The 11,506-nt window shown below is 44.8% G+C and overlaps 1 protein-coding gene across 16 annotated transcripts in view; it reads right to left on the minus strand.

The window, feature by feature from the left end:
- Positions 1–11,506, minus strand: part of FOXP1 (forkhead box P1) — a 341,534-nt gene that overhangs the window by 23,954 nt on the left and 306,074 nt on the right. For all 16 annotated transcript variants that reach the window (XM_048957784.1, XM_048957785.1, XM_048957787.1 and 13 more), the window contains one exon: positions 6,424–6,507. In XM_048957784.1, coding sequence (XP_048813741.1) covers positions 6,424–6,507 — 84 coding nt within the window. The remainder of the gene's footprint in view (positions 1–6,423; positions 6,508–11,506) is intronic.

An 11,506-nucleotide genomic window follows, 5' to 3' on the forward strand; every position in this document is an offset into this window, starting at 1 on the left:
GAGGCTCGGCAGCCGGGCCCTCCTGTTGGAAAGATCACTGCTCGCGCTCCATCATTACGGCTCTCGCTACTCCATTTCAAAAGAGTTCGCTTCCTTTTTTAGCGTTTAAAAACTTAACATTTAATCTGTTTCTGCCAGAGAGCTGCGAGAGAGAGAATCCCCAAAGGTCAGCATTCCCTGCTTCAAGAATTTGAATCGAGTTAGATTTCTTTAGGCTTTTCAGCGTAGGTAGCAACTAGAAATAAACAGAAGAGAGGATGAGCAAAGGGGGGGGACCCTAACAGGCTTGACAAATGACACTGTGATTCACACCCACTGCTGGGCTGCCACTAATAAGCTACAGAGGAAGCAGCCAATCTCAGCTAATTACCAGATAAAATTGTATTGTAAGGACTCTAATTAGGAGATGCTTATGGAGGTGATCTAATGATTAAACGCTGCATTCGAGTGACCCCACCATCAATGTGCAGTGGTGCAAGATGTCACTGGAATATTTTGTAGAAACAGTAATTTTATTTCAAGGAGGGGAGGCAGTAATATTTGTAATAATGGCTATGAGGTAAACTAATTAAAAGACAGTTCCTAAAGGAAGACTGTGGCTTTGAGCAGCTGTGGCCGTTCCAAAACAAAGTGCCAAATCTCAACAGAGGAGCTGCAGTCAAGTGGAAAATTTCTGCCTGACCTCTGCTCTCGCTATTAATTTGCAGGAAAACTAATGACACATATACATATTCCCACAAAATTGTTCTAATTGCTAATTTGCCAAAGGAGCCCAGTTTCCAAATTAAACATGACTGCAGTCTGTGAGGAAAGAAAGAACAAAAAGCTGGAACGTAGCGAGTGTGCTGTGCTTCACCTCCGCCGGCCAGCGCTGAGCCTGAACCAACAAGTTAATGAAAGACAACCGTGGGGCTCGCCAGCAAAGTTCTCCCTCTTCCTGCCCCACACCTGGTACCGCTCTGCTCCTGGGCAGGGGACCGACCCCTCTGGTGATGGCACCACAACGTGGGGTGGGTATGGGGAGGTGAGGGCCGCTGTCTTCGTGGGATCTGCAGTGTCAAGGCGGAGAGCTCGGTGGTGAATTGGAGCAGAACAACAAATTATGAATGGTGTTGGTTTTGTTGCCATCTTGAAATATTCATCTGAATTGTAAACTGTTAAATCTCGATACTGCCGGCAATCAGAAACGCACAGCGGATGATAATTCGGGGCAAAGCTCAGGAAGGGACTGGGCTGGGAGGGTTTCTTTTCCCGATGCTGTGCACATCTTCTATTTAAAAACAAGTTTCTATGACTAGGAAAGCTGTTCACACTGGTACTTTGCACACTGCCAGTGTCCCACATACTGCATGTTCTGGTGAGGGGCTGTTTCCGGCTGTGCACACAAGGCACAAAGTCAGCAGTGGGCAGCAAGGCGCAGCCCTGCCACCCAAGGGTTAACTGGTTCTGCAACATTTATGCTGGGGATGGGGGAGGGAGGATTTCCTCCAGCCACAAAAGAAAACAAGAATAAAACAACAAAAAGCCACCAAACCCCGTAACAGTTTGAAGTCCTGAAATTCTGCAAATTTAGTCAGCGAAGGGTGCTGGGTGCTTTGTTCAGTTTCAGTTTTGAAGAACTGTGCCTCGTGCCGCTTTAACTCAACATCCACAAATGTTTTAATTGTTTCAGCATCCAATATCCTGCTTAGGATTTTAGTATTTACCTTCCCTTTCAAGAAATGGTCATGTCTTCCTATTAAAGGTGAAGACTGAGTCATGGTTTTTTCCTTAGATATAAACAAGACAGAGAGGTAGCCCTCTCTCTCACCCTGTAAAATAGATTTCCAGTAAGTGGCTCTCCCATTAGGGCTCAGCCTGATTCCTTTCTGTGTAAATATCTTCCATGACAATAGGGGCTGCAGTAAAAAACCCCGATCTGAAACACTTTTAGAAGAAGCAAAAAAAAAAAAAAAAAAAGAAATACACATTTATAAATGTCACGGAGAGGCCATACCCACTGCTGCAGGGCAGGGATTCCCCTGCCATTGATGCTGCTGTTTTGGTTGTGATTAGAGGTGAGGGTTTATCAGAACTGAGCTGCTGGACCCTACAACACTCCGAAGCAGAGACTGCTTTTCTTGACACGGAGGGTGGGATGGCAGGCTGGGCTCAGAGCTTTGCTCAATGCTGCATCCTCCTCTCCTGCTCCAGCTCGGACACAGCAGCGCTGGATGGGAGCCTGGCAGGCAGCAATCACTTAGCAGGTGTTGTTATTGGCAGCAGCACTGAGGAAACCGAAGCTGAGGAGTGAGACTTAATGAAAACCAGTATATAAAAACAGCTTTTGTTGTGCTTGAGAATCTCTCTTTATTGCTGCGTATCGTTATTTTTTCAAACTATAAAGTATGGCTACAGCAGCTAAAATGCTCAGTCATTCCCTCAAGAGTTAAAAGACCATTTTTAAAATGCTTTGTTATTACAGTTGCTAAAAACAGTATTTCAAAACAATCGTAATTGCTATGGTTAGGGCAAAAAAATACATTAAATAAGGGATATCTAACAGTACATTTCATTTGAGGTGCCAGAAGTTTCTCTTCAAGTTTTCTACCAGTTTTTAAAGATGGATATGGCACCTAGCGTGCACAATGATTTGTTGGTTCGTGATTTTTTTCCTTTTCCTTTCCTTCCTGTGAACTGCAGTGTTAGTCAATCCTCCAAAATAAAATCACATTTCCATCTTAACCTACCACGCTGACCACTTGCACCAACAAAAACAGAATTTAGGGGAGCCATCTTAACAGCAAAACCAGAGTGACAGCTCTTGAGCAATCATTGTTCTGGCTTCTCTGTTTTGTTCCTCGCTGAAAAAAAAAAGTACCTTACAAAGATATGTCACAGCGTATTCCTTCACAGCTTTGTTCTCACTTTGCTCAGCCCTTTATTGTCACCAAAACAACACATGCAGCAGTAAGAGGGACAACTCTGCGCGTTCCAAGTGCTAAGCTGAGGTACTTCCATTTTCTTTTAAGCTGCTGCACCTCTGGACGTGGTAATTACAAAGCTGGCCATTAGCAAACAGGCAGCCAGCACAACTTGTGTCAATGCTCAGCCCTTCCTCAGTGCCACTCTCTCGGCTGCCCAGAAGGGAGCTCCCCTAAGGCAGAAGAGCTGCCCTACCTGCAGCAACCCCACATACAGACCTATGTGCCAACAGCTCGGGTCATCAGTACTGAATTACACGAGAACATGTTAAGTCTCCTTGGCTTTGTAAGTCTGAAGAGCTTTACAGAGCACCTGCCTTGGTGCAACAGCGTGGGGCACTGGCCCTTCCACTGGAGGGGTGGAAATAACTGCAAGGAGCACCTGCAGCTGGGGATGCGATCGATGGACAGGACCAGCTTCCCCACACCTGGCTGAGCTGTGATCAGTGCAGCAGCATCAAGAAGCTGCCTGGGGTCCAGCCACCACTGCTCAGCCCTGTGTGAAGCCCAACGGAAGGCCAATGGCCAGCACAGGTTACACAAGGCACGTGGTGAAAGCACCAGTGAACTAAGCAGCTCAGGCACCAGTTCCGCCTCACAGCAACAAAACTGTTTAAAAACAAGCATTAAGATCCTTTAAGCAGAATAAAAACGTTTTCTCAGTCATGAAAAGGGTGTAATTTTAAATCCCAATTCATTGCTACGTTTGGATTTGCAGCCACTCTTTCCTGTATAACTGCTGATGCACCGTAATATATTAATTCTAACGTACACCTTGCATTAGTTATGTTGGCAAAAAAATTAATTACTGGATGTAAAGAATACTTTGCACTGCAATAATGGTCATCAGATCTTTTTACCAAAGTCCTATCCCACTGAGTTAAAAGGACTGGGGTCTAGCAGAGTCTATGCGGTGCCTGTGTATTTTTTCATAACGAAAGCACAATTTATGCAAAACACTATACTCCTACATTTTATAATTAATTTTCAAATGCTTCACCTATACATATTTTAATAATTTCTGATTTATCAGATGGTATCTATAATAAATTTTTCTATATTTCAATAAATGAAAAGAAGGCAGTTTCAATCCAACAACAGAGTGCCACACAATATAGGCCTGTCAGGCACCAATTTTTACTTCTAACATGTAAGTTAAAGGATAAGGAATTTATAATGCTGCCTGTGAACGAAACCACTTTTCATACACAAATGTGATCTTTTTTTTTCCAAAGGGTAATACAACAGTACATTTACATAAACTAATCCAAACAATCTATGTATTTGACAATGGCAAACCTCACACAGACTGCCTATTGTTGGTTTACATCTTGGAGTTCTTTATGTTGGCTTGTAACACTGCTCTAGCTGTCAAAGGTTTGACTTGGACTCTAAATAAATGGTTATAGAAGTGCTGTGCAGCGATATTGGACTTCTTTGCAAAAGAAAACCTGCTGTGTATGAATTCAAAAGCTATTAATTTTTCAGTCAAAAATATTCATGCCTATTTCTTTTAATAAAGAAACACTGTGCTGAGCAACTGAGAGATAATGTTGACTAGTGGTACAGAATTTTCAATAGAGCAGTTAAAAATAAATTTAGTAGGAGGTCCCCAACAAAGCTATAATTTTCCAGAATGTAAAACATTTTTAATACTAATCAAGACAGCCCTTTTCCCCCTGCGTTCCCCCCTTTATTTTTTTTTTTTCTCTTTCTCTCCCTCTGCTTTCCCTGTTTATTAGCTGTTAACACTAATCTTCACGGCGACACCGCCTGGTACCTCCATAGCCTACAACGCCCGCCAAAGCTGCTGCCCTCCGCGGCGCAGCATTGATCACCGGCTGCCTTGCCAAGCAGCGCTGGCCTTCTTGTGATTTCCTCCCTTTAGTTTTTAATCCTTCCTCCTGAGGGGCACTGCTGTTACGAAAGGCCTCAAGGCAGAGTGCTCTGAGACTCCCAGATTATTCCGCTGTTTTAATTTTTAATCCAGTAAGAGCTATAGAAACCAAGCCTCCTCCCATTCTGTTGGGTCTACGCACTTTGCCAACAATGCGCTGAAGCATTTGCATTCAGGCTGAGATGGATACGAGGAACTAGAAGAATGCTATTTTTATAGATGCTGCACGCAGTTTCTACTCTGGAGAGCTGCTATCCTCCAGACCAAGCAGCTTCATGAATCTCATCAGCCAAAATGGAAGGGTTCGTACCTACCGCTCAACTCTACCAAGACTGCCCCGAAAACTTCCCACTGACTTTGACATCTGCTCCAGCGTTCCTGAACAGCCTGCAATTTCCTATCCTTTAGCCTTCCTATCCACTTCTGCAGCCATTTATTCCCAACTACATGGAAAGTGAGAAATCCGTTCCTAGTAAAAATGGGGTGCGCGAAGTGTTTAATGATTTTATGTTCTCTATCTCTGTAATGTGTTCTGTTTCAGACATTAATTTTGTCTACCAACTGCATCTTGGCAGGCTACCATATTTGCTGGGTTAATAGTCTGACTCTTTTTTATTTCTATCACCATAAATCACACATATATGGGTGTATGTTTGCTTTATTTATAGAAAAAAAATCAGTCAAAACAGATAAACCAATACTTTGTCATTATGCTGCATCATTGCATATTGATTAAAATTGCTAGTACTAACTATAGATTGTCAACGCTCAATTAATTTTCACACAATGACTCAAAGCAAAATCAAATAAAGCCAGTGTACCTTTAAATCTTACAAATCTTAAAATCAAGAAGCAAAGCACTCTCTCCATTTTGAATAATCATCTGAAGCTCTGAGGAGCATTTTCAGCATCAAGAGGTGAGAAGAAAACAACAGACGAGGAATCGCTTTGGTCAGGGAAGAAGACAGAGGGCTTGCCCTGTACTGGGGGACCCAGGAGATGGCTTGGCTTGCAAAGCCACTGGCTGCCTTGCAAGGAGTTTATGGAGTGGCTGACCGAGCCCTCCTACCCCACTGGCCACCCCCACAGCACCTTTTCTGAAGAGAAATCTGCAGTGGAGAAGGTTTCCCTTCTCAGTTTCAGTGGTATAAAACCTGATACTAGGCAACAGTGATTATCATCGAAACGTGCGACAAGAGTCTGTTCTACTGTAAATTCCTGTCAGACAGGGAGAAAGTCAAATAAATACGCTACATATAATTTAATCACGTCTCCTTCCTAACACTTCCTAAGGTTTCATGCAAGTGGCACCAATGTAAAGCAACCTACAGACCACCAAAAGGCCCTTCTTTGGGGTCCAGCTCCCATCAGCCTCCTGGAGGAAGGAGAGAGGTGGGTCTCTGGGCTGTGCCCCCTGAAAAACTACCAAATACTTCTCACTTTGCATCTCCTCCCTGCGGCACACAGCAAAGCCACGCTTCGTGTCACATACCCAGGTGGGAAACAGGAAAAAGAGGTTTGGTGTGAGGTTTGGTTTTGCTTTCTGCACAGTTCAGTACTTACAGGCTGAGGGGTGGCTTTTGGTTCAGTTGACTTCACATGCAGGTGTGTCATCATGGCTTGCAGGCGCTCTTTATCTTTTGCAAGCTGAAGGGGGAGAAAAAAACGCTCTATTACTTGTAGGAATAAAATCCAACCTCTGCTTATTCCTAATTAAACAGTTGGCACCAACGCAGAAGACAGGAGAGTTTTATTGCTGAGCAGTTTGGAAATTGTATACGGTCTGTTCATGAGGCAAAGCTAACGCCTGGTGCTGGGTGTCAGTATTTCTCAAAGCAAAATGCATTAGCCCTTCAGCAAGAAAAGCTAGACCTGCTGGCACCGAGAGGTTCACTCTAGCCCTGACAGCTAAAAGACACCAGTGAATCATGTTTATTAACCCGGGAAGCGCAGCAGAAGGCACGCTGTGCAGTGACCCTGCATGCTTTGTCCTCCTTTTGCACCATGGGATGAGCAGTATGTGGATGGGCTGCAGCTCCCACATCACTGCGACCCCCCAAGAGCTGGTAAAGCCCCCAGGGGCTGTCAGGGGAACCCGGCAGGGACAAGAACAGCAGTTGGAATCACCACTGCTGGCATCCCTAAGGTGCATGCTAAATGGCAGCTGGGCAGAAATGCTACCTGCATCCATCGTGTCACAGCCCAGAAGTGTGGCCAGGCTCCTGTGTTAGACGTTAAGGGGATGCCCATAGGCTGACCCTCACTTCCCCTGCAATTTCCCATTGAGATCTCAAGATCACAGTGTACTGCTGTGGCCAGAATGGCTTCCAAGTACATTACCAATGCACTGGCCAGGCACTAAATCTCTCACTGGTTTGGGAAACAATATATAGATAATTTTTTTTCTAAAGGAAAATAGGACGTTTTCTGGCTGCTCTTAAAAAAAGACAGGGGAAAAAAAGTAAAAAAAAATTAAGAAGCGGGAATATGTTAGAAGACAATACTAATGAAAAAGATGTGCTATTAGCCTATATGCTCAACATAAAGGTTCCTGTTTCCAATAGGACTTGGACCAGGTTCTTAGACATGACAATTTCTGTAGTTTTGTTTTAGACAATCAGGATCCTGGTGCCAAGAGGAGAACTGTGCTCGCATTCCAGTGAAATGTTGAACAACCTGCCCACCTTATCACAGTCATCTGTTTGTAGCAGTAAAGCTGGGCTAAGTGTATATAAAAAGAGACTTGGTCATAAATCCCCATTCATAACCTTACAGTAAAGGTTGTCTTGCTCTTTGCAGGGCAAGGGGGTTCTGCCTGTGCCAGAAAGATGTCACAATGGGATAAAACTTGGCACACAACTTTCCGAGGCAGGAATTAAATGAAGGAAAAAATGGTGTCACCACTGTGTGCTTTGGAAGTGCAAAAGCCAAATCACTGGCCTTTGCAAGCTGCTTTTCTTTTCTTGGTCAAAAATCTCCATGGCAAGAAAGAAAAGCTAAAGGTGATACTAGATCTCCTGCAATCTGCCTCCAGATCTGCTCTGGAGATCTGGAGACCACAGAAGAGCAGTGGCGGGCTCTTAGCAATGCAGTGGGAACGTCTCCCTTTCAGAGTCCTCTGAGGACTTCCTCAGAGAAAGTAGAGGCCTCACCCCTCAGCTGCTGTGCTTTCCACAGAACAAATACAAAACAATAAATATTTTAGTCTTGGTGCAGCTCTGTTGTGCAATCTCTCATTCTTAGCAGTTCCTGGGCGCTGGGGCTGCTTGGCAGGGTCATCTGTGCATTAAATTTTGGTCTGCAGGCTACCGCAGGAACCAAAGCTTTAGCCAAAACAAACAAAGCTCAGAGGCACCTGAAGACTTCCTGCTTGCAGCACAGCAGTGGCAGCAGGGAAAGCCACCAGCAAAGCCAGTGGGCAGCATGGAGCATGCCCTGCACTGTGCTTCCTCCGGGCCCCTCAGCAAAACGGTGTTTGGCCCGGAGCAGCTGGGGTCCTTGCTTTTATTGTTCTCAGTCATCATCTTAGCACGCTTTTAGTGCCGTTTCTGGTGGGTGAACGTTATTAAAGATCCTCTCGACATTTCAGGCAGACGCACACTGGTGTTTTGTCATAGTCTAGGAATTCAAACACTCACCCAGTTAGGCAGGAGTTTAAATTATGAAAAATAGAGGTCTCTCAGTTTCAAAGCACTGAAGAGAAGTAAAAAAATCTGAAGAATTTCTTTAAACTGTTTTTCCCCTATGTGAGGAAGCAGTACCGATAAAAAACCAGATTGTCACCAGCAGCTCCTCCTTCAGCAAGCTTCCTCAGAAGAAGCCAGGAGGACTCACTGGGCACTGATGGGAGCACATTCTCACTGGTGGCACTCAATGGAGCGCAGACTGTCCGCACATGGGGATTCTTAGTGGAGCTGCAGGGAAATGTTCCTCATCTACTGATAGCGTTATTGGGCAAGGGCTGTTATACAACAGAAATAAACTGACTACTGCAGCTCTGTTCCAGTGCTTCTAAGCTTCTGTAGGCAACTGTTTGCTTTTCTGCCGGTACTCAGCCTACAAAACTACATTTGAATGTATACACTCAAGGTGCAGTTGAAGTAGGACTGGTAAACCCTGCCCCTGGCATGGGGCAGGACAGGGGGAGCAGAGCAGCTGTGTCCTCAGCCGTGGGCTCAGCTGGCACTCACAGCTCTCCTGTGCCCTGCTGGAAAGGGATCCCTGCCTCTGGCTGCAGAACCCTCCCTGAATGACAATACTGACTAACGGCACAGGAGAAACCACAAGGCTTCAGATCCATAAAAGTCCCCTGTGGCAAGGACTTAGATCTGAAGCCTGAAATGTTCACAGGTCCAGAGGCAGCCTGGTGAAATTCAGTACCTGGGGGCAAGGACCTTACCAGGCCAGGCTGGATGGGGCTCTGAGCAACCTGGTCTAGTGGGAGGTGTCCCTGCCTGTAACAGGGGGGTTGGAACTAGATAATCAAAGATCCCTTCCAACCCAAACAATTCGATGATTCTATGATTTGAAGGTCCATCACTGAGGAGCAGATCAGAAACAGCAAATTCTTGGTTCTCCATGGAGTTTACTGTAGCCTGAGAGTTCTGTGCTGCGCAATGCTGGGTAGGAAAAGACCCTAGCACTATAGTCCCATCTGAAGCCTCGTTCCTTTCTCTGATGTTCCTTCTGAAAGCTCTAAATGGCGGCAGTTTTCAGATGGCCACTCAGTTCCTCATGGCAAGACTGACCTTCTGAGGTTCCCCCAGTTCTCTGGGGCTCCACCACAGTCTAGGTTCCTAATACTGGCTCCATGGGAAACTCTTCCAGAGCTCACATATAGTGTTCTGAAAACTTGGATATCAAGACATATGCCTTGGTCTGGAGAGGTTAAATCCTGAAAATGCATATGTGATAAGCAGGAGAGGGAAGACACAAAAGGGGCTCAGGGAGAGGAGAAGTATAGGAGTCTGTGGACCAAGGAACAAGACGGAAGGCACAGAAAAGTGCAGACATTGCACAAGAGGAAAAGCAGACAGAAAACAATGGCAAGAAGCAAGGATGTGAAAATGGAAACCCAGAACAATGGGAAGAGAAGACCTCTTCAGCAGCAGGAAAAGCACTATGGACAAAGGGACAGAAAGGAACCATGAGCAATGCAAGAGACAACCAAGATGCAGCCTCTTCCCTCCTGTTAGATGCCTAGTAAGGCTGTGTACAATAAAGGTTCAGGATCCATTTTTTAAGAGTGTCAATGGATGCTACAAAAAATAAGCCCAAGTAGAGCTTTCACTCCACTGAAAATGGCCAGCTGTCTCTATGTTCTCCTATTAGGAGATACTTTTTTCAAGTGTGTCAAGCCTTGCTGCTGTCCTGAAGTGTTTTTCCATTCAAAGGTGGTGCTACAAAATAAATGTCCTATTCCAGCTAAGGTCTTGCTAAGGATAGGGATATGTTCCTATGTTTGCGTCTTACCCAGAAGCCCAGTTCTCATTATTTATAATAGCAACAAATGATCATGTCAAGATTGTTTAATCTAAGTGAAATATGAGGAGATCTCTACCTTGTCTGTGATATTTAAAACATGTTTGTGATGGAAAAGCTTCATGATACTTCTGCAAAACTCCATTTGCAATCAAACTTCTGACTTGTTGACTTGATTGACTTCTGATTTTTTCAGAAAGTTCATTTAAAAATTACTTTCTTTAGAACTCATGGAACTTATCTCCATGACACTGATGAAGCTTCTATGGATGAAATAATTACATTGGGGGGAAAAAAAAAAAAAAGAAAAAAAAAAAGCTTGCTTTTGGGCCCACCACACTCAAAACCTGAAGTGCATCCCTCTAATGCAATGGATTTGCTCCTCCTTGGAGCTATGAGGCCCCTCTTCTACCTGGCCCACAGAACACAAGTTGCTGTCCATAGCACTGATTTGTGCCACTCTGTTGCAGAAGTGCTGGGCAGATGGTCCTGGTAGAGCTGCCCCTGCTGTACCACACTGGGTGCTGCAGACCAAGTCACTGACAACTCCGCTATGGAGCTAGACCTTCATTGTATCACAGTCCTGTGAAGCACAAGTCCCAGCCAGATATACTAGGCACTGGAAGATAAATTTTGTCTCCTCCCATGTTCATACTTATGCAGATTATCCAAGGATTGACATGCAGGATGAAGTGAGGGAGAAGTGGGGAGTTCCAGGGGCTTTTCAGAAGCAGGACAAACTTCCTTCACCCATCCTTCCTGGCTAACACACAGACAGTCTCACTGCTATCAGCATCCCATGCTACATGAAGCCTCCATCCTATCTTCTGTGCTAGTAAGACTGTTAGAAAAAAAAAACAACAAGAAGAACAAACACAAAAAAATCTTTGGCTTATCCCTCATACCAGTTTGAAATAATGCTCTTGTCCTGGGGACTTCATGCAGTGACTCTAAGCTAGGATGTACTCCTCAGCACTAAATGGGTGTGAATCCATCAGTATCAGTCACTCATGACAATCAGAATAATTCAGCAGTGATAAACCTCTCAAAAACATTGTAAGGACCTACAAACAGGTGGTGACCTGGCATCATCTCTGTGTTGTTCATGACTAGGGCATCCTCCTGTAGTTCCAGGCACAGACATGCCCACGAACTGCAGGAGGGA

The sequence above is a fragment of the Lagopus muta genome, chromosome 11 (assembly GCF_023343835.1).
Source record: "Lagopus muta isolate bLagMut1 chromosome 11, bLagMut1 primary, whole genome shotgun sequence".
NCBI lineage: Eukaryota > Metazoa > Chordata > Aves > Galliformes > Phasianidae > Lagopus > Lagopus muta.